This window comes from Molothrus aeneus, chromosome 2 (assembly GCF_037042795.1).
Source record: "Molothrus aeneus isolate 106 chromosome 2, BPBGC_Maene_1.0, whole genome shotgun sequence".
Lineage (NCBI taxonomy): Eukaryota > Metazoa > Chordata > Aves > Passeriformes > Icteridae > Molothrus > Molothrus aeneus.
The window spans coordinates 47,299,154-47,323,187 of NC_089647.1; the positions used below are offsets into that span (position 1 = coordinate 47,299,154).

At 40.7% G+C, this 24,034-nt stretch overlaps 1 protein-coding gene across 3 annotated transcripts in view; it reads left to right on the plus strand.

The window, feature by feature from the left end:
• Positions 1-24,034, plus strand: part of MTUS2 (microtubule associated scaffold protein 2) — a 262,354-nt gene that overhangs the window by 95,482 nt on the left and 142,838 nt on the right. For all 3 annotated transcript variants that reach the window (XM_066544874.1, XM_066544873.1, XM_066544876.1), the window contains 2 exons: positions 7,355-9,969; positions 15,602-15,842. In XM_066544874.1, the coding sequence (XP_066400971.1) occupies positions 7,678-9,969; positions 15,602-15,842 (2,533 nt within the window). In that variant the 5' untranslated portion in view covers positions 7,355-7,677. The remainder of the gene's footprint in view (positions 1-7,354; positions 9,970-15,601; positions 15,843-24,034) is intronic.

Genomic DNA, 24,034 nt, shown 5'->3' on the forward strand with positions numbered 1-24,034 from the left:
GCACCAGAAAGGATGGGCAGAATCCCTTTGCTGCTCCCTCTGTTCTGAAAGAGAGCAGTAGGAGCTGATGGTGCCTCTCACCTTCACTGCAATCTCCTGTTTCCATCAGTGGCACCGTGCCCAGGAGTGCTCAGGGGTGCAGTGGGGCATGTGTGGTGCCCCTGCTGGCATCTGGGCAAAAGAAAGAGTGCAGAGGGCTGTCCCCATGCCTCCTGTTTGGGGCTGACCCCTGGGTAATGTCTCAGCATGTAACAGATGGGCTGCACTGTGGCAGCAGGACTTTATTTGATACATAATTTTTCTTCCGTTTGTTTGCACTTGCTTGGGAGGAATCAGTTTTTGCCTTGACTGTATTTTTTGTCCAAGAAAACTTCTTTACTGCTTTCCTTCTTGCCATTTTCATTTGCTTTATGGTGCCTTGGGGTGATAAGGGACAATTTTCTCTCCTTTGGGCTTTTGATTCAAGCTTTCCTTGTGCTGCCTGTGTTTTGCTCATGGCTGTGGCAATAAAGATCCACATAGCTTGGGCTGAGGTGTTGCCTTGCTTGATTTACCAGCTCATACTACTTAAAAAGCCAGGATGCCCTTATCTGATACTGTCTTCACAGTGGCTTTCCCTGAGGTTCTGCTGCTTGTTTTTCTTTCCTCAAATTGAACAGCATTGGGCCCCAGAAAGTATGAGCTGTTACTAAACATTTCGCCAGGTGCACTTGGAATTAAATTTAATTTGGAATTAAAATAAAATCAGATATTTTTTTCAAAGGTTAGTTGCTGTGATTATCAATCAGCCTCCTGGTTGCCATTGCTAAGACAGAGACTTCTGCCTTTTTGGAGATAACTAATTAATAGGATTGTTTATATCAGAGTATGTTGTCTTATCCAACAGTGGATATTTGAAAGCAAGTAGAAATGTAAAAATAAAGAAGTCTTGAAAAACAACTATTCAGGCTTATGCCTGGTGGAGACTTGATTGATGTTAATAGTGAAAATAATCTGTCAGTTTTGATAATGAAAATCTTTAATCCCAAATCTTGTACTCCTTTGAAATAGCAGTCAGCAGGATACTTTCCATATAATGTACTTTGGGAATTCAGCCCTAACAGGTGATAAATTTTTAGAGTATTATATTACAAAATGCAGTTTTGACAAACCCCCCCCCCCCCCAAACTCATACATTTACAAGTTTCTTAAGAAAATAAAATTATATACATTATTTGGAAAGGGTTTTGATAAGTTTTCATTGAAGACATACTGAACCCCACAGAGTAACTGGAGATAAACTATGAAGCTGTACAAAAATTTCTGCTCTCGCATTGCCATTGCCACTGCCATGGCAGGAAAAATTGTGGGTGTGTTCCCCAGGATGACCATGAAAACTCAGGTTTCTTTAGCCAAGAGCACATGGTTGTGGTTGTTTCCATCCTCAGTAGGGCCTGTGAGATAAACTACTGCAGTGCTAAAGAGGGGTGTTCAGCCAAAGGAGAAGCAGTGCATCCCCTCTGCTCCATCCACTGCGTTGGTGTCCTCCAGCTGCCATACACAGGCAGCTGAGGATGCATGGAAGTGCTTCTAACAGGGAACCTCTCCTTCGGGCTTTTTTCAGTGTATTCAGAAAGGAAAGTTGCACTTGCAAGCCATCATGGCACTGCCAGCTGCTGCAGTGGTCTCCAGGCCTGGAGTCTCATGCTGGCAGCTTATTTTTCAGTCCTGTTGTTTCACGTCCTGCCCCGTCCCCTCCTTTGGGAAGGTGAAGGGACAACCTTGCTTTAGCACCTCTGCCTTTGGCTGTGCTTTCAGGAGTGTTGCATGTTGTGGTGATTTCCAGCAAACTGGAAGTGATGCTGCTTCCAGGGGATCTCTCAGGTGTGTTGTATAAGGAAATTGTATTACTGAAGGCTTGACCCAAAAATCTCTCTGGAAATACAGGGAAGAGAGCCAAAAAGAAATGGCTCATCCTAAGTCTAGTGGAAGCAAGAACCAGGAGTTCTCCACTGGGCATTTTATCACCCTGTTACTTAGGAAAATAAAAATACCGATTTGGGTAGGAGAAGTAACCTTTCTGTGTTACCTGATTAGCCATTTGAAAATCTTGGCAAGATGAAGTAAATTTGAAATATTATTTGGAACTGAAAATGAAAATGTTTGATTTAGAAAACGTTGAAGCTAAATATGGCAAATGTTTGAAGTCTGTTTTGCTCATAATAATTTTTATAAAATTTGATAGACCAGCATAAATTGATTAGGTAGACCCTTGATTGATTGATTTGGTTTGATAGACCAGCATAAATTTATTAATTATTTTGATAAAATGAAATCTGTTTTATTATTGAATAAAAATTAAAGTATACCAGAAAAAATTGCCTTGGCCTATGAAACCATAAGTTGTTCTATCTTCAGTTTTTATAATTGTACTTATAAAGGTATAAAATATGCAATCATGTAAATAATGAAATCATTAAAAATTATTGACTATAGAGACATTAGACACACTAAAACACGGAAATTCTGGAAATGCTACAGAGCTGCACTCTACAAAAGCTTTTAATATCTTCAAATAATTTCAGTTTTACTTTTGAATTAGAACTGCCCTCCTGCCACTTTCCAGTGTGTAAAAATTTGATAGATTTGCTCTATCATCTTTTCTCTGCCTATGTTCTAATTGCTTGTCAGGCAGAAAGTTGTCTCTCTGAAGTACTGTCCTCTTCATGACAGACAGCAACATTTCCACAGGACCTGCCAAAGATGAGATTATGCTGTAATTTCCTCAAACAGCTGTGTCTGCTTTGTTATGAATAGAAGCTGTCGGGGACTGTATCCAAATCTTTAGTTCTCACCCTTCCAAATCACATTAACAAAATTATCACATGCCTGGGTGAGCACTTTTCTACCACTTTTAATTAATTCCAATTGTATGTTACCCACTCCAAAAGGTTTATTTGCTCTTTTTTTTAATATCCTGCTATCAGCTTTCAGCTTCTGTCACCATCAGAAATAGTTCTTCATGAAGATTTGGGCTTCCCAAGGAGATATTCCCACCTCCTTTCCATCCAGTGCTGTATTTGTTTCATCTGTGGGCTCAGCTCTTGGCAGCCTGCAGGGCTGGCATAGCATGTGGTGGTATCTTGTCTGCCAGAGAAGGCCTCAGTGAAGCTCTGCCTGGTTTGCCAATCCTCCCCAGTGGCATTTCCTGGGACAACTGTGCATTTCAGGAGGCATCTGTTCTGTTTTCTGTAGTAACTGTAAAAACCGCATCTGTTTCCCACCTCATGCAAATATATTCCTCATCTGCTTTCCTCCATCTCCCTGCATCACTGCACTGGTCAGACAACAGCAGTGTCTTTCTCGTGGGCCAAGATTTCTTCCTGAGGGTCTTTTTCTGCAGGAGATCTGTGGGTATTGTAATGCATCCAAGACTCTCATCCTTTGGATGTGTGCTGCTTGTGCGGAGGGGCAGCAGAGCTGGAGATTGTGCTCAGCCCTTGTCCAGGATGCTCCGGGAGTTTAAAAACTTGGAGCTCTTGATCTCATGATAGCCTCTGAGGAAAATGGCTGGAGATTTCTCACTTTGTGCTTTGAACTGAGTTGTGATCAAGCAGTCATAGCTGCCTTCTGTGAGGACAAACACCCCATCAGGCCTCCTGACTCCTCCCTGAGTCATTGTCAAGTGGGCTGGTGCACAGGTTCCCCCCATGTAGAATAGAATCATAGAGTTTGGGTTGAACAGAGCCTTAAAGATTTTCTAGTTCCAACCCCCTGCCATGGGCAGGGACCCTTTCCAATGATGGGGTTGTTTGAAGCCATGTCCAACCTGGCCTTGCACACTTCCAAGGATGAAACAACCACAACTTCTGTAGGCAACGTATTCCAGTGCCTCACCACTCTCAGTAAAGAATTTTTTCCCAATATCTGATCTAAATCTCTCTTCATTTATCCTAGTCCTGTGAATATTTGCTTATGTAAAAAGTAATTTTCCCTCCATTTTATAAGCTCCTATCAAGTACTAAAAGGCTGCAATGAGGTCTACCTGGAAGCCTCTCTACTCCAGGTGAACAACCTGCCTGTGTAATCCTATTTCTTGGGCAGCACAACCCACTACCCCATTGGGCTGAGACCTTTTGCCTTGCAGGAGTGGGCAGCTGACAGGGGTGGCTGGCCCATGGCTGACCTTTCACAGGCTACTGGCTCTGCCCCAGCAATTTACAAACTCATTGTTTTCTGTTGTTTGGGGTTTTTTTTTTCTTTTGTTTTGCTTTATGGTAGTAGCAAGAGGCATCAGTTCAGTGGCAGATGGTAAATGAAGTGTTCAGGTGCTTCTCATACACATGGTACTGAAAGAGCAATCAGTCTAAGCCATGCACAGTGTTACCAGAACACCCAGATGTTTTTGGTGTATCTTGCTGTAAATATTCTGGGTTTAGACTCTCAGTACTGGGATGGGTAAGCAGCTGTAACAGCCTGTATTAGGAAATGTTTATAGAGAAAGCAAAATTCTCAACATGTTTCAGGTTTTATTTCTTTCTTCCCATTTTTATTTGTACACGTGCTTTGATAATTCCTTTGCATATCTCATAATTATTGCTGTTCTATTTTTGTGACAAATTGAAAACAGAACAACCAATATTGTGGAATTCTTCACAATTTTTCTTTTTTTCAATTCCTATTGAGGATAACAATATTTCTACACTGCTTGTTTAACCAAAAAACCCACTGCTGTTACTATTCAGAAGCAGGCTGCTGCATTCTTTTTCCAGCCAGTTTTATTCTACAAACTTGAGGTCTGCTGATGCAGTCCCTGCTGCATGTCCTGGGGCAAAAGTTATCCAGCTCAGCTTCTCCTTCCTCCTGATGTCTCCAGAGGTTAGGGTGAGACCTGCTGGCCAAATGTAACTTGGAGTGTAGCGGAGGAACTGCAATATCAGATGGGAAGAAACTCTTGTAGGCTTCTTTCCTAGATCATCATTAAATGGGCTCAGGTTTAAAATAGAGTCTCATAAGAGATAGACATCTTAGAAGGAACTTGATATGGCTGGAGTTAAACAGAAGTATTTAATTGTGTTTCTGGCTCCTTGAACTTTTCTTCTCCCTGTGGGATTCATAGCTAAACATAGTCTGGTGGATATAATTTTGTTCCACTCTCTAGCTTGTTCACATCACTTTGTAAAGGGTTTTTGTTTTGGTTTTTTTTCCACAAATACAGTTATAGATCCTGCCAAGATGCTGTGACTTGGAGAGCTATGACTTCATTTTCTACTCTCAGTGGTTCAGAGGGGATATTTTTACATTATACAGTATCAAGAAAATTTCATCCATATAAATCCTTACACATGCCAAGTTCAGTCTTGAAGATTGCAGACATGTTTCTTGTCCAGAGTCCCTAGTGATATGCTGCTAAGTGATGTAGTGTTGTCTTTGTTGGGCTTGAGACTCCTCTTACTCCCTTCTCCTGTTCTGAGGAGGGCATCTGAAGTTTGGAGGTTCCTGTCCCTCTCATCTCAGAGCATTCCTGCACAGCAGGGAGTGACTTCAGATGTGTGTGTGTCAGCCAACATCAGTCAAGAGAGGTGAGTAATAAAACATAGAGGAAGAGCCAGCAGAATCCAGACACAGCTGAGTCTTTTCATCTCACTGACTCCAAAGAGCATAGTGAAGTTGAGTCTGGACAGTGCCATTTAAAATAAACTATCTTGCAGAAAACCCAAGCCAAAGCTTCTAAAATAGCAGCTATTTACAAAAGAATGATCAAATCTAAGGTCCCAAATGTAACACAAAACCATGTATCTTACTTCCAAATGGGCCTATCACAATATGTAAATGTTCAACACATTGACTGAACCAAGCTCCAAAGTTTGTATTCCCTAATAGGAAAATACATTATATTTTTATATTAATTTAGTAGGAGTCTTGTATGTTCTATAGCAGAACCTTGTATTATTTACAAGCTGTGTAGTTATTGTAATGGTAGTCATAAAAGACATTACAAAGTTAAGCAGGCAGTATTCTGCAAAAAAAGAAAATATCTTTGGGTAATTTTATGGGTGTTAATTGTAAGAATGTAGTAGATTCTTCAAGTCTTTGACATCCCTAATCTGAGGCTGGATGTCACAAGAAGAGATGAAATTGGAATGCTGGGTGCATAGAGTCCATCCTTGTCAGCTTTAAGGGGTTAGTCTCAACTGGCAGCATCCTGAGGTTGAGCAGAGCCCTGTGTTTGAGAGGGGCCAGGTCTTTCCTGACCTTCATGTTAATAAATTTGTACTAGCAACGTTAAGCCAAAGTGCTTGGTCTGGTCTCTGAAGCACACCAGCATGGTCTCTCTGCACACTGTGTGTAAAGATGCTTTCAGTGAACACAGGGATCCAGACTGGCACCCAGATGCTGTAGACAGAGCACTGGACTTATTCTGCACTTCTAATTAGTGCCCCTGTGAGCCCCTGGCTAGAAACCCAGCACAGCTGGGAGTATCACAAGTGCTTTGAATTCCAGCTTCTGGGAAATGTGGAGCATGTTACAGTTTCCAGTGTCCATGTTTCTTTATGATGAAGGGTGTGAACACACAGGGTGCAAGAAATATCTCAGAGAGTGAATTTAGGCATGAAACAGACAGAAATCTCACCTTCATCTTGTTGGAGGTGATAGAAGACAAAATCTGGGCTCCCAAAGCCAAACATGTGAGGGAGCAAAAAAGAGATGCACTGTATTGGGATTGGTGTAGAATTCTCTATATTTAAAAATACACACATTCATCTGTCTGAGAAAAAATAGAATTTTTCTTTGCAGGCCTCCAGCCATAGCTTTTGCTTTCTTGGAATCTACAGATCTAGCTAAGAAATGTTGAAGGGGGTGGGGTGATGGTGCAAGAACAGCAGTGATTTCTACAAGGCAAGGAGAGAAACCCATAAACAACTTCTGTGTACCTGGAATTTTATTATTGATGACTAATCTGTACAGTGATGCTTTAAATGCTTCAGTAGCCACTCTTGGTGTAATAATTGTTGAAGCAATATGCAAATGTTTAGACCCTCAAGACTGGATCCCATCCTCACCTGGCTATTTTTGTCTATTTCCAGTTGTAAACCTATGTGTCTTAAAAACAGTAACAACCACTCCTCTAACCAGGACAGTTTTTGCTGTGTAACTTTTCGAGTCAGAGATCTGTCCTACACTAAGAACTTTTGCTGGGAGCAAAAGTGTAATTGAAACAGCATTTAAAGTGTTTGAAAACACTCTGTCCTGGGTTTATACCTGGGAGTGCTGTTGATTTGAAGTTTAATTTAGTTAGCATGATTTCTGACATCAGTGTAATGTTGTCTGTTTGGGTTTTTGTTTTATTTGTGTTTGGGTTTTTTCCCCTTAGGTTGGCTGGATTAACTGGCTCTCATTCAGAGGGAACTTGGCAGATCTATTTTGCTTTTGTTGAACCTCTCTACAGCACATCATAAAGATTTCCTAGGTCCAGGAGCTGCAGAAAAGACAACTGAGCAGCAGAAAAATGTGACTCTGAGAAGAGACTTCAAGCCTTCTGATGATGAATTTTCTACTGAACAGTTCTAATTTAAATATATAACTGAAGTATGCATAAAAGTTAACCTGGTAGAGAAAAACATCTTCTCATTAATTAGAACTGCCAAAAAAAAAAAAAAAAGAAAAAAAAAAGCAGTCAAAGCTTGAAGCTTCAAAATGAGTGCTCCACTAATTCCAAACAAGTCATGTTATTCCCAGCTTCACGACAACCGCAGTGAAATAAGAAACAACAATGAAAGCATAGTGAATGTTGGGGATACCAATGCCAACCAAATTGTAACAAAAGTTAGAGCCACTGATGGGGATGTTAAGAAACATGATTTGACAGATGAGAGTGGGAATATATACTCTGGAGGAACAGAGAAAGTGACTCATGTGCCTACAGAGCAGAATAAACTTCTGACCTTCAAAGACTCTCGAACCTGTCACACCAGTACACAGGAGAGTAAGCTGCCCTCCACCACAAGCAGGGAAATGGGGAAAGACTGTAGGACCAGTGAAGCTAAGGATATATCAAGGCATATCAGGATTAGCCGAGGACAAAGTCTGTCCAATTTAAAAAGTAGCACAAATGATGCCAACCTGGAGGTTGTCTCCAAAGGTAATATTGACTTCACCCAGAACATTCCTAAGGGAAAAATGTCCAGGACTGTGGAGGTGGAGAGAATAAAAAGGCTTTCTTTGGGAAGACCAAGTAAATTTTCTCCTCAGCCTGAAACATTTGCAAAAGACAGCGTTGGTCGTGTGTCGTGCAAACGTCTGCTTTCTGCATCATTGGACTCCATTGACAGGTCTCACCACTTGGTAGGAAGTACAGAGAAATCCCAAAAAACATCCACGGATCATTTTCTTGGGATGGTGTTTTGTCCACTTGACAATACCTCAGAGGAAAAGACTGTATTTTATTCCACACCATCTACCTCAGGGAACAAGAAAACAAGTAAACCAGAAAATGTACCAAATGTTAGCATTGAAAGCACATTGCATACTTCTCATTCTCAACATTCAGCTGTTAAGCTCAATGAGGTTGCTAGTAAATCAGAAGCACAATTAGGTCAGGGTGATAAAAGCAAAAAACTGGAGCTTAGGACTGCACCATCTCTACAATATAAAAATACTTATCCACAAAAGATAGAGAGAATTATGCTGGTAGAGTTCCTGGGGTGTCCAAGATCTGAAAATACAGCAGTGCAGGAACAGAAAAGCTCTGGGTCTGACATGTCAAAAATTCAAGAATCCCATTTTCATGACACCTATAATAAAGTAGAGGACCCATTGTCAAGCCAGGTAGTAACTCATCCTGATGATAAATTGCAACATGATAACATCACCACCAGTAGGGAAGGAAGAGGAAGCAATGACAGTGACATCAGGGCAACCAGCCAGGCTGGTGAGGAATATTTTACTGATGAGGAAATGGAAACAATATTTCCACTCACCTGCAGTAGTAAATCCAGCATCAAAGTGACACCAAGAAAAAACAAAAATTTGCATGAAGTTGACACAGGTTGCACTGAAACAGTTGGTGAACAGATATCTTCTTTACATGATATTAATCCACCTGACAGCAAGCCCTTGGAAGTTAATGAGAATAAACTGATGCTAGTCAAAGAAAGCACGGAGGATGCCGTTGTGCCTGCTTCTGATCCATCAGAACATCACAAAGCGCGCAGTGCAGAGACAGTGTCAAACCAACAACCTGACAGTCACAGCAGTGATGTGGAAACCTCAAATGTTTCCAATTCAAGTAAAGAAACAGCTAATGTAGAGAAACAGCCTCCAGAGGAAGCGCCAGAGAGCTGTAACATTCCAACAAAGGCTGATGTCTTTTTATGTGTCCCAACTCCTGTGCGCCCAATGGCAACGCCGGATGTTAATGGTCAGCCCACACTATCAAACAGTAATTTGAAGGACCTTTATGCACTTCATGATGACAAATTGTCACCCTCCTCAGTCCTACCTCCCATTGACAGCACACAGTTGTTAAACTTATCCCCTAAAGTGCCTATCAAGACTGCTTGCAGCAGCGCCATCCCAAAACCTATCCTGGTCCACCCCAAGGGCTCCCTCACAGATAAGGCCGGTGTGGACAGTGACTGCAGTGAAAAGCTGGAAGAAGGTGTTGAGATGAAGCCTGCTATCCCGCGGCCCAAACCTGTGAGACCTAAGATCATCACATACATTAGGAGAAGCCCTCGTTCGATGGAGCAGCTCGACCCTTTGTTTGCGCCGGCGGGGCTGCCCTTCGACGGTGCCGCGTGCAGCGTGCCCGTCCCTGCCGAGCAGAAGGCGTCCAGCGGAGGGGAGCCAAAGCCCGCCGGTGTCCTCTACGACAAATTTAAACCTGACCTCCAGAAGCCAAGGCTCTTCGGTTCTGGACTAGTAGTGTCAGGCATTAGGCCCCCAGGTCATCACTTCGGTCCGATGAGCGAGAAGTTTCTGCAGGAGGTAAGTTTCTGCAGCTTAGACAGCTGCTTTTGTCTGCCAAGTGGTGATTGTTTACATATTTGCTGCTGCCAGAAGTTAGTTCTCAAGCCTCAAATAAGAAATAAATCCTAAAACAATGTGTGATCATTAGGAATAAACTTACCTGACTGTTTCTGGCAGTGATCCTGTTGTGATATCTTAGCTGTTACTGGAAGTTGTTGCTGTGTTCTTCCAGTATTTTCCAGCATATTGATCACCTGCTAGTATTATAAATAGGGATGTTTAGAAAGAAAAAGACATGCTGAATTGAATAAATATTTTTTTTTTTTTTGCTTCCTGAAGAATAGCTTTGGGAAATTATTGTAATTTGCCCATAGAGTCTCTTCCTTCCTAATGGGAAAGTTGGCAAGTTTTTGAAGATAGAGCACTAGAGGTCTACACTAATTCCATTCTGTTTAGCTGTATGGAAACCCAGGGACCATCAGAGCTCTTTTTGGATTACATATATAATACAAAAGAAGATTTAATGCTGTTTCTTACACTGACTTGCACCTCAAAAAAGATTTCTTCTTTTCCCCAGAAAGCCATCCTAAGCAGCCAAAACGTGATGGAAATCCCTCTAGATGCCTCTGGTTCCAGATATCTCACTGTGTTTCTGCCTTGTTAAACTGGGCAGGAGCCTTGGATTCCCAAAATCCCTGCTAGGAAATGAGCACAGTGGAGGAAGGATGAGCTTGCTTGTAGGTGGAGGAAGGACAGGGAAGAGCAAGCCATGTCTGTCATGTGCTCTTGCATCCACTGCTTGGGACCTGAGGTGGTTCAACAACCAAGCTTTTCATACAAACACTAAAGATAACACAAGTGATTTTATTTGAACCAGTCTTTTAAAAAAAGGATATGTTTTTTTGCTCTGTGTCTTGTGGTGTTATTAAGGCTATTTTACTCCCTACCTCATTCTACATACAATATAGATCCAAGGAGCAGCGTTAAAATAAAAATTTTAGTGACTCAGTCAAAACCTGGCAAAAATCCAAATTAGGATACTGTGTATGAGTGTAGATTGACCCTTATGGCATATTAGCTAGACACCTACTGAAGTGAGCAAAGATTATAATTATTTCTTATCACAAACACAGAAAGAACAGTACTTGCTGTCCTTTTTCCTTTAACTTCAGTTTTCAGCTCTGTACCTTGTATTTTATGTCCAGGGAGTGAATTACCTAAGTCTTTGGCAGATTGTCTATTCCAGCCATCATTAGTATATTTTCGCAATTTCCTTGTAAGGTGAGGGAAAATTACTAGGTTACTGCTGTTGAATGCATGGCAATGGAATGAAAGCCAAAATGACCCAGACTGTGCACTGGCTGTTTGACTGTTTATAGGGTGGCAGGACCCTCTGGAGACCACAGGTGTCTGTGAGAATTGGGGTCAGATAATCAGGCAGGATCAGCAGACACATCAGTGAACAAAGGACAGATTTCTGAGCATTGCTGAGGACTGATTTCAGCATGGTAAGGATTCAGGTTGTGGCAAGTCTGCAGTGTAATTTTCTCTAGACTAGGGTTAGAAGTAGGACACATGAGCTGGAGATGATCTTCCCTTCTTCCTCCAAGAAATATTACTTTTGGTGGGTATTTCAAAGAGTTAATATCTGAACCCAAGCAAACTGTTTCTTCAGAGAAGCTGGACTGACTGGAGAAGAGACTGAGAAGAAAAAGTCAAACTGTGGTTTGCATGATGAGTTTGCATTAGGCCAGGATTCAGGAGCTGATAGCAGAAGATGGAATCTGCTTTCTTGGACTGCTACCTTAAAAGCAATAACCTGGTTGTCCTGCCAGCTGGAGGAATACAAAGGGGCCTGATTTGGTTCAGTATGAATCAAGAGAAAGGAAAATGATCAATCCATGAAGGTGAACAGATGCTTAAAAGAGCAGCTGTGCACAGTATGGGTTAGTAGCAGATGAGTGATGTGTAATCCAAAAGAAACCAATTAGGATGCATTGAAATAGATCCAAATCACTGAGCTGAAGGGAGAATGTAGAAGACTCAGAGGTTTTGGAGACAAGGAGACTCTGGCACGATGGCCACTGTCTTGGTTAGAGAAAAAAAACCCAGACTGACCTATTTCACACATGCACTATTGTCTTTGGAGAGCTTTGATTAGCATTTTGTAGCTCCTTGTATAGCTATGATAGTATTAACAGCTGTAATCTCTAAGCATCATTCAGCTAAGTGGTAGGAACAATTAAATATCCCTCTGGGTGCCAGGCACAGAAGAAATAGGAAGGTGCTGTCTTGGGCAGGAGACTCCAAGAAAAGGCCTGGACAACTTTATGAGAAATACTCAAGGGCTGTCTCTGTGCAGAGGAAAGCCTGCAGGGCTTCTTGAGCTGCCTGTGCCAAAGCCCACTCAGGGCAGCTCAGACAAAAATCCCACTCCAGCATGAAGACAGTCCAGCTGTGCTGAGGGCCATAGTGGAATTGAGTTAAGGCTGAATGGGCAAAAGAAAAGAAAACCTCTCAAGGTGAACTGAACAGTGGAATGACATGTCCTCCAAGGTTCAGAACAGGTTGACTGCTGGACTGGGAGCAGGCTTCCAAGCTCAGGATCAGCTCTGCCAGAGCATGCTCACCCAGAGGCTGCTGCCAAGGACCAGGCTGCTGCATGGATCAGCCTGGGAGAGTTTTCCTGTACAGCTACAGTCTGTGTGCTTTCAGAGAGTGGTCACTGGCCACTTTACTCACTGTTTGGTGGCTGCTGCCAAGAGGCCTGACATGGTGAGGGTCTGTAAGGAAGTCTGCTGATCACCAGCTCTCCTGCCTGCCTCACCAAGACTGTGCTGGCCCCATTCAAGTACCTTTTAGGATCTGTTCCCCTGCACAGACATCATTGTGGTCCAAAGATGGACTAAAGTCTGTTGAAACAAAAAGCCTGTTGAGGTAAAAAGGACCTGGGGGAGTTGTTTTATATACAGTCAAACCAATTTTTTTTCCCCTTGATCCTGTTATTTGAACTGCCTGAACTGATGTTGCAAACTCTTTTCCCAAAGAGTTGCCTGAAGCAGGTGCTTGACAAGCAAATTCTTCCTGGAGGCATTAATGTTTGATGATGTTATAAACAAAGGAACATGAAGGAAAGTGTTGGGCATCCGTACCTGCTGGCCATGCTGCCAGCTCTGCTCAGGAATACCTAGCCTGTGGAAATTCCTGTGTGCTCAAAGTATTTGTTGCAGACTTTTCTGGCTCATTTTAACAAATCCATTCATAGGTGTGTAGGTAATGAGCAGACAGCCCCACAGCAGAAAACTCTGGGCTGACCTTCTTGGTGGGCAGGTTGCAACAGATAATTTCCCTAGAAATTATCTCTAGGGAATAGAGATTGTACAAAAACCTAGTACAGAGTGCTAACAAATTCACATCTTTCTGAAGAGCTTTAAAATGGCAATAATTTTATACAATTCTATTGAGACCAGTTGAATTTTGCACTTCATGAATTCACAGTTAAATAGAAAGGAAAAAAAAGTGTATGTTCATAACAAGTTCATGTCCTCCAAAACTGGGATCTTCAAAAAATAGCATCTAATTCTTGAGAGATATTTGGGCAAATTCAGTTGTACTTGATTATCTTAAGGGTCTTTTCCAATCTAAATTATTCTATTCTAAGTTCTTCTCCTTGAGAAGGACTCCTTCCTTGAGAAGAGCTTTTATGCTTGTGATTGATTTGGTTTGTGTCCATGTTTGTTGCCCTTCTCTGCTGCTCTTAGCATACTGTCAATAAAGAAAAAGAAATGGGGTGAGAGAAGATTTGAATAAACTGACCCAGTTTATAAAAAATGCTTATTTTGTGTATTTAAAGATTTTCTCTTTTCCTCATACTGAAATATTTGGCATTGGTGCTTAACTTTCATTTAAGTATGAAATGATAGTATGCATAATGTAATCTGATAGAAATAAATTTATCAGGGAGAGAGAAGTTAACTGAGGCTTATCCAGAAAAACAGTCTCATATCTAGAAGCTGAAAGTAAGAAGCCAGATATCTGCAGTCCAAGTCTGCAGAACCATTGATATTATACAGCAGAAAACTGCATCCTAACTTTAAATAGGTCATAAGAGTATATTAAAAAAGGAAAGAGAAAGATCTAATTGTAGGAAATAGGACTGCAAATGGAAGGAAAAATATAGGGCAAAACTATAAAGCTCAATGTTTGTTGCATCTGCTCTCCTAGTTCCTGTGCAAAGGACTCAAATATTCTTCCACATTTCATAGTTTAAGGCCATCTTGTCTCTTAGCATATTAAAGATTTGCTAAATTAGGATTAAAGCTCTTGAAGGAGCTAGGATCAAAGCTTTTATAGCCAATGTTGAACTGCATATTCTAATGCTTATAATTGCTAAATAGAAATTGATTTGGCATATTATATGCATCATAACTTACAGCAGAGTTAATTAATTGGCAGTTACATTTCTTCCTAGGTAGCCTGTGGCACTTCTTGATTAATTTTTAAACAAATTTATTTCAGATTTCCTATTTCCTATGCTTTTTTTCTTTTCCCATGCCCTAAATGGGATGACTGAAAAAATATTCATAGGTCCTTTCTACATTATGTTGATATTGCATTGTATAAGAAAATGGTGAAGAAGTTGGACTTTACTCAGAAGAGCAAACAGTTCTTTGCAAATGTGAGAGATCAAAACTCTGCACTCTTGTCCTGAGTCACGAAGCAGCACAGAAAAGTGGGAGTCAGAGCCCAGCCTGAATGCACAAAGACACAAGGGCTGAATCATGGAACCAGATCGTTCCTCAAGTCCAAGTTCAGTGCTCTGAGCCAGCTATGAGCTGGAAACACTTCCAGCTTGGGACTGACTCTGCTCTTCTTACAGTAAATGCCCATTAAAATACTGAGAGATTTGACACTGATTATAACAGCGCAGCATCTACTTGTGATAAATAGCAAAAGTTTCACATTTGCAAATCTGATAGTTTTTTTCTCCAATTCTCATGGCTATGTGGGTTTTATAGCTCCAATCTGGAATATTCCACAGGCTTCTGAAAGCATAGAGAAATGTGCTTACATCCACAACAAGGTCTCTTTCCAGGAATTAGAGGGGCACAGATTACAATGAACATTTTTCCGTGAGAACATACTGGGGGTTCTTTCTTTTTTTTTTTTTTGTCACAGAAATTATTTGGCAGTACAATTTCTCTGATAAAATGTACCTAAACACCTCCAGCTTTATTTTTAGCTAAGTTAAAACCAACTTCTCCCAGAATTGGGCAAGAATATTTTAAATAACTTCTAACAAAAATTCCATTTACACAGTCTCTTAGTATATCTACATGTGTAAATAATATAACTTTTCATGACTTAACAGTACCCTCATTTTCACTAATTGAAGGTCTTCCATTTGTCCATTTTCTTTTGGGGAAGGCATCAATTCTTTATTTGGATGTAGTTGCCTATTGAGAGTGTAATATACATGTTTTTGAAGAGCAATTCATATAGTAAGACCATAAATTTTTGAAAGCTTGCAGTGCTCTGAGGACCAGATTCACAAGGAGGGAAATTTAGCCTTTACAAGCAGTTTGGAGTTCCATATTGTCTGGGTTTATTGATTTATTGTGTAATATCTGTGTTAATGATTTTTCTGCAGGTTGGGGAAAGGCCTGCAAAAGATGAATTTTGCCCTCCAGCGTACACCCACTATGAGGTGTCACCAAGCTTTTATCGATCTGCCATGATCCTGAAGCCACAGCTAGGGCTGGGTGCAGTGTCCAGGTTGCCATCTGCCAAGAGCAGGATTCTCATTGCGAGTCAAAGATCCTCAGGGAGTTGTCTCCATCAGCAAGGAGAAATAACAAGTACTCCCAGCCTCTACCATCCTGATGCTTCAGGTAAAGTACGAACTTTCATTCCTTTCCCTTTACTGTTGTCACCAATAAGATACCTTTTTTTTTGAGACAAAAAAAATCACAAAATGAGCAACATTTTGACCTGATCCTACAAAGCTCCAACAGCACCCTTTGAGGTCTGTCTTTTTATCCTGCAACAAGGCTGACTAGGGAGTCTGGGACTTGTGCAAAGTTGCAAAGGTTGTTTAACAGGTCATTGCCAAAGAAAGAGAATAGTTTTCAATAATAATTCTCATTTTTCATCTTCTTATCTTCCTCCACCTTGTAAATGCCTGAAAAATCTTTGGTTTTGTTCTGGGGAAGATAATGGGATATTTTCTTCCATCATGAAGACCCCACCGTTCAGTCTGGATTTGACATTCCCCACCACGTTGTGCTCTGAAAACCTGGGCAGTGTTCAAATGTGCCAGCAGAGATCTTGATTCTCTGAAGGCCTGGTGTACACCTCTTTGGAGACAACACTTCTAATACCTTTTTCTCCCTAGCTACTGCCCAGCTCAGCATGACCCTGGGCAGAATTACAGGGGAGGGAAAAGCACAAGAAGAGGTGGAAGGAGAAATGTTTGATGTCACAAGAAAGAGAGAGTTATTACTTCTACAGGACACTCCTTAATAGCCTGGAAAAGTGTAGAAGTTTAAAATATGCACAGGGGCAAGTTCAGAGACAACTGAAAATCAGTCATTGTCAGAGTGAAGTGTAGCAGCTGTTTAGCAGCCTAGAATGCTGCAGAGATTTTTAAAAGTAGTCATAAGGACTAAAGTTAATTAATGACTTAAGGTCATATGATCTCTTGCCCCAGGATAGGATTCTTTCTGATGTATCCTTATTTAACCTGTTCATGAAAAACTATTTATAAAAGCCTTTGATATGAGATTTTGGAGCCTCTGAAAGCAGGGCTGCTCCAATGCATCACCTATTTTCAAGTTAAAATTGTTCCCTAATGTTTTGCCTAACCCCCTTTGTTGCAGTTTGCTTCCTCTTTTATCTGGAGTAGTTGTGGGGTCTTTTCCTCTTTGCAGGTATTTGAAAACTATTACCATCTCTCCCCAGTGCCCCTTTGTCCATACTAAGAAGCAGGAGTAATTTAGAAAAATTTAGAATGGAAATGCACCAGAGCATCTTGACTTTACCCTGAGAGAACAGTGTCAGTCAGTAATACAGGTTGACAGGATTTGGGGCTTATCAGACAATCAAGGTTCTCTGTAATACAGTGCCTCTTGCCAGTATCCTTTACTATCTGACCCTGCACGTGGAGTTTATCTGATGCCATTAGCAGAAGCTGACCAAATTCAGCTGTATGTGACTTCTGAGACACCCCAAGATTGCAGGCTGGGTTGTAAATACCATTTCAGCCCTGTGACTTGAGTTCAGTCAGCAATGAACATGGGAATACAGGTGCAGAGAGTAATTGGATCATAATTTCCATTTAAATGAAACTGCAAGAGACTGTGAGTTCAGGATATGAGTAGGGTAAGCCCTTGTGTTATAGGAAACAGTTTGGGAGATAGATAAGAGAGAAAGTGCAAACAGACCCATTACCAAATAAATGTTTTTTTCTGATCCTCAGAAATGAACACTGCCTTCATTTTTATTCATCCATCACCCATCCATTCTCCATATTATCCTCCATCATTGATGCTAGCAGACATGACTTTTCCTTAGCCACTTTTAATCCATACAAGAGCTTGTCTTGCATATATTCATTTACCATCTTCTATGTTATGTGACATTTTAAAATCTAAACACGATCAGCTTATCAGTCCCATTTTTTTGTCTGTAGTACTGCCTTTAAAAAGAGCCAGTACATGAGGCGTGTACATAAGTAAATTGCACAAGCTGTTACTATGATTCTATTCCACTAAAGTTGTATTTCTTAACGTTTTCTTATTTATCAAAAGTTGGGGTTTTTTTGTAATTTTTTGAGTTTAAAAAAATATTTTTTTTTTTAATCACTGATTATTTTTTGGACCTGGTCTGCTTTGGAGGTCAAGTTAAATTTATAGCTCTCCATAATTTCCTTCCTACAACTGTTATGTTGCTTGTTTCTCTCAAATCTTTTGATACCTTGCTGTTTCAGAAAGGGTACAAAAGACAACTCCTGGTAGTCCAATAATCTGTCTGCCATCTCTTTCAGGACCCCAAAGTGTGTTTCATCTGGTCTTTGGGCTCTGACTGTTTTATAGATTTCAAATTACACAAGACTTGTTTTGGAGAGGTTGCTAATGTCTCCAGTTTTTCACTGTCCACCCCAGGACACATTGTTTTCACTTCTGGCATCTCACCTTCCATTTTCCTTGCAAGATGAAGAATGTGTTTAATTTTTCTGCAATACCTTCTTCTGTTATGAAGTACTTTTCACTGCTCTCCTTTGTTTCAATGCCTCTTCCTACTTATCTTTTGTGTACTTCTGAAATCTTACGTTGGTTTCTTTACATTCATTTATTTTGGATATTTTATTTCCCAATTATCTGTTCAAGATTTTGTTATAATGACCTTTTCTTTGACTAAAGCCTTTTTCCTTGTGTGTCTCAAATGACTTAATCCTTCTCTTGGCAATGTATAACTTCATAGGTCAGCTTACCAGACTTTTTTGTTTTTAATACTTCCTTTCAAAAAGAATAATGAATTGCTCATGGAAGAGGCTGAGGTAAGAGAAGATAGGACAAGATTGGTATAGGAGTGCAGAGGCATCAGAGAATTGATTCCTGTGCCTGTATCCACAGCAGAGCACACATGCCGACCAGAGATGGGTTGCTGGCTGCCATGGAAGGGATGTATGGGACAGCACCCCCTGGCATGCCAGAGCTGTTGGGGTGCTAATTAGAGGAGCTCATAGAAGGGCCAGACCTTTTAGCCATCTGTATTAAGGTACCCCACACCATTTTCAACCACTTTCCCTTAATTTGGCTGTTAGCTGTAGTATTATTTGCAGTATATTTGATCTGCATCATTGGTTCTGCTGCACTATTTGAAACACAGGATTAAACACAGCTTTGATAGAGTCATATTTGCAAACATGAGTAAATAACATGCATGAACATATGGGCAGTGTCTGGGATGCAGAGCCAGTAAGACTTGCTCATGGGTGTTGTGGGGTATGAGAGCTTGGGTAACTTCAGCAAGAGCAGCTGGGGACTAAGGGCTATTTTTCTGTCAGGGATACCAGGCCTGCCTTCAAGACTGCTAATCAGCATCTCTTGCAGCTTGATCCTGAGCTTTTAATCCAGTTTCCAATCCTGGTGATATCAGCCCTGCCCTGAGGTAATGGAAACAGGAGGATCAGCCAGTTGCTATCCTGTGGCAGAGTGCGGTACCGCGGCGGCTCTTACACTGAAATCGCTGTGGCACGGTATCGGGGACAGCAGTGGTGCCTCTTAAGGAGGATTTTATTCCCCTTTGCCATGCCATTCATTATGCAGCAGTCTGGTTAAGCAGCACTGATAAGCGGGGTGGTTTGGCCCATGCATAATACTAATCCTCATAAAACTGACTCTGAAGTAATTGATAATTAAATCCCTGAACTGCTGTGATGGACTGCAAGTATTATGAGTGCATTAAGGGTTTTGTTAGCTTTACCTCATGCCAAGTAGAAAGTGAAATAATGATGAGTGCTCCCTCAAGTGTGATCTCTAAGTGTGATGCCTAAAGTGTGGTTAGATCAGTGATCCTTCTTCATCAGTAGGATGTAGGACACGTAGTGGCATTGGCTGCAAGTGCCTTATGAAGCAGTGTTGCTCCTTCAGTGGTGCTTTGCCTCAGGTGGGTCAGACAAGCAGCCTGACTGTAAGAAAAAGCATTCTGCAAAGTAGGTAAAATAAGAAGTCACTGAATTATGATCTACTTATAGGTGCCATAGAGTCTCTGAAAGCTTAACATTTGTTTATTTTATGTAAATAGACTCTACTCTTCCTATGGGAAACTTGTAAGTCAAAACAAGCATTGAAGCATACTCTGTTTATAACATGTAAAATATTAATATGTTTTCCTTGGTTATAAAGACTTCTTGAAGCAAGTGTGTTAGGATTTGCATTCATTAGCTGATTATTTTGATGGAATTAATGTCTGATTTTGAAAAGTATAACAGAGATCTCATCGTTAAAGCTTCACTTTAATTATGCTCATTAATTTAACTTAATTCTACATTTTTCAGTAGTGTTTTGGGGTATTTTCTTCTCAAAGAGTGAGTTAATGAAATGTTACTTCCTTATCACCTCTCTGTGTATTAAACTTGTCAGTCCCGAGGGTCTAGCTGCTCCTCTCATTTCTAAGCAAGTCAGCTTTCATTGAAGACAGAATTTGCCCATAAATCAGGACTGCAATATTTGTCATTCCTCGGACAGACACAGATATATGCAAATATTTGTGTCTTTGCATATGTATAATGTATTTCGTCTCAATATGTCTACACCTTTCTCCCAGCAGGAAACTTTTATTTTCATGTTTATTCTCAGGAATAAGCAATCTAATAATGACCTATTATTTGAACATGTAAATTAGATTTGATGATAGAAAAGAGGTTTTGAGGTAGCTTTCTGAAATATTGCCATACTTCTACTCCAGCTCTGTCTGTACTCGCAGTCTGAGGTACTTGGATTTGAACTGGCAAGCTTCTTAACTGGTTGAGGAAAGAGGGACAAGGGAATAGTTCAGAGAGGAAAATGTTCTCTGTCCTCCACTAACCTGCAGAGTTTTCAGTTCACACTCTCTATTTTCTTTGGGAGTGCAATCTGACTGTACTTCATTAAAAAAAAAAAAGTTTCAAAGGGACACACACACTTCTTGTGAATTTTTTTTGAGGATATTGTCATCTTACTTGAGACATTGCCATTTACCACCTCTCTGCTCCAATTACTGTGTCTTCAAGGAACTAAACCCCATCATATTAGAAGGGTTGTCTAGATGACCGTTGTACCAAGCTGTCATTTCTAAGAACAGTATGTGGAGCAATCTGGGTGTAGGAGCAGGCAAGTGCTTCCTACCTTGCCTCCTTCCTGCTCAGAGCCAAGTGTTGTCTCTGGCTGGACATCCAAAGCCCTTCTGAGCAGCAGGAGCAGATGAGATGCAGCTCCAGTGCAGAGAAGTTCTGGCTGCTCTGGGCTCCCAGTGGAAAATGCAATGAGTGAGACTCATGCATGGATGATTCCTGTGCTGCAAGTTTTTGAGGGATGCCGTGCTTTTCACGGTAGCTGCTGAGCGAACACGGACATTTGCAGCTTGAATGAGTTGTGAGATGACAAGTTCTTGGGGTGTTGAGAATGTGCTAACCAGCCTTGGTTTGCCTGGGAGCTGGGAAGGCACAGAGCCATTTTTGGTGCTTTTAAATCTGAATCATGAGGAGGTGAGCATTTACTACCACATGATGGTGGACTGACCCATCAGAAATTAATCAATGTTCAGCAGTGACAACTGTTTGGCCTTTGGAACTGACCTATCCCAGGCTTGATGGTGTTTGGGTGAGAGACCATCAGGGCAGCTGGGCTCAACTTGCTCACTGCTGTTTAGGTGTAAACCATTAAAGCCTCTGTTTTGAAGCCCCTTTCCTCAGTTCTTGTTTGGAGAGAAGTTGTTATGTCTATACAGGGAAACTACTAATGTAGTGGCACCAGAAAAAATTTCTCACTTGTGTGATTTGTTTTTAATCTGCAAAGATACCAGTGAGCTGGGTTAACTCAGCCTGTATTATCTTTGACTGATGCGGTGATATTGGAGGTAAGTTCTTTACCCCAGATTTCCCAATATGCAATAGTGATGTTCAGATCATCAGTGAGAGAAAATGGCATTTAATGATTAAAGTTTTAACTGAAATGCTGGTAAAAAAAAAAATTAAAAAATGGGAAAGCAAAGAAAACAAAAAACCCTATGACCAAATAACAAAGACTTGCCAAGGATCCCTGAATTGTGGAGTTTTAAAGTCTTGAACTGCTATTCTTTTTCATAAGAACATATCTGTTTAACTCATTTCTTTAATTTTTCATTCATTTCAGTTAAAACATATTTCAAATTTCACAGTGAAATTACATGAAAGTTGCTTTTTACCCGCGCACGAAGATGCAATTCTTGTGCAGTGGGGACGCATAAGAAGTGAAGTTCAGACTTTTAACAAAGTCTCCTCAGGCACATCTAGCTCATGTCAATCAGTCCCTAACTCAAAATGTTTTTATGTTTCTGGATGGGAACAGCTTGAAGTGTCATAGAAAATCACTTGTGTGCATACAGACAACAATACTTAATTCTATAATAAGCTTCAGGCAGTGAGACAACTAGAAAGATTTTTAAGCTTATTTTGGCAGATTTTCATTAAAATAAAATCTGCTCATTAAAATAACTTTTGTTTTGAACTCCCAGACCTTGTTTGTAGGAGTACTTCTGTACTTTTAAGGAACAGAAATAAAGCAAAAAACATGCATGAGAAAACTTGATGAAGTTTAGAACAGAAAATATATACAATAGGCTGGTGTCTCATGTATTTTAATGAGAAAGAATACACAAAATTACTTAGCTTTAAGGATTTGAATGCATCCCTAATGAGGATAATGTCCTGCCCCAAGGTCCTCATGGTACAGAAGAACTGAATTACAAAGAAAAAAAGTGAAAAATAATTTAAGGATGATGATGAGTACAAGATGCAAATATTGTTAGTTCAGGGGGAATTGGAATTGAAGTCATAAACTAGAAATACAAAAAAAAAGTATGAGAAAAAAACACTAAATCCTCTGCTCAAATCTGGAAGAATGACTTTGAAGAAAAGGTAAAGATGATTGGGCAGTTTGTAACCAAAACCCTTTCGGCTTTAAGGAAATCCTTCTTCTTCATTCATGGTGCTGGGTCACAAACTGCAGAGAACAGTCAGTCTGGGGACTTGTTGTGGGCATCCCTACAATGTAGTTGAGCTGGGGACATGGGAGTCTCAGGTAAGCCACACTGCCCTAGGCCAAGCATGTTTGAAACGCTTTTTGAATAAAGCCATTTCTAACTTTATTCCACTGTCCCAGTGGAATTTCCCCTGTATTGTTGCAGGAAGTCTGTGATATTTATAGTTTGTTGCTGTAAAATGGAAATATGTCTCCCTCCACCTCAATTTTCAGAGATTCTTAGGAGAAAGAAATCTCAGCTTATGCAGTCCAGGTGCATTTTTTGGAAACCTGTAAAACCCATGAGAGACAGCCCCATGCCTTCTCCCTGCTGCCACTGAGCTGGGCAGGTTCCTTGCACCTGCAGCTGCTTACCACAAATACTTGTTCTCTCCTTCAGATCTGGAGGGTGCCTGGGCTTGGTCCTGTCACTGATGCAGCACATGGAGTATTTTGCCGTGGGTAGGAAAGAAGTCTTGGCCTTGGAAGCAGCCATAAATCAGCCATGAATCAGCTGCAGTAGGCCACTGTCAAAGCAGCACAGCACAAACCTGGCAGTGAACTGATGGTGACCATCACTGCCTGTCTCTTCTCTGTGCTAACGTGCCTGCTCTGCCCTTCACCTGCGCCTGGAACCCATGGCTACCTTTGAGCCCCTCTTCACAATATCCAAAGGAAGCCACATTCAGGATCATAGTCCAAAATTGCTTCTGTTAGTGCCAGGGATGAGGAGTGAATGGGGAATTTAGTAGTCTTTTCTTACTCACTATAGATATTTGTTATTTTCATTTGGGTTACTCTGCACAGCGTGTACTTCTCTGGGCTTGCAAAGGTGCTGCAGACATCCATCTCCTTGTGTCTTAATAAAGGGCTCAACCTGGGGAAAGTGGGTACAAAAATGCATTTTAAGAGCCTAGAGTATATAAATTGTTTTATTCATTGAGCAAGGAGCATTTTTTACATCTTTGCAGGAGTGTGTTTTATAGAAGAACAAAACTCTTTTTAGCTTGGTGTTACACCTATTTCTGTTTCAAAAGGAAAGGCTTAGTTACATGAAACAAAGCTTAGCATTAGTATTGTGATGAGGTACACAAATATCTTTCAAAATCCCTGTAACATTTTTCTGCTCAAAGGAGTTAGTCTCGTTTTCTCTAGTCTTCTCAAAGTGAAATGCTTCATTAAAATTAATAAGGCTGTGACCTACATAGTTTACAAAAGAATTAAATACTGTAATAATATGACCATATTCTTACTGTGCAGTTAATTTGTATTTTTCTTTATATTATGAATGTTTACTTCTTCCTTTGAAGTTTGTGTCGGGC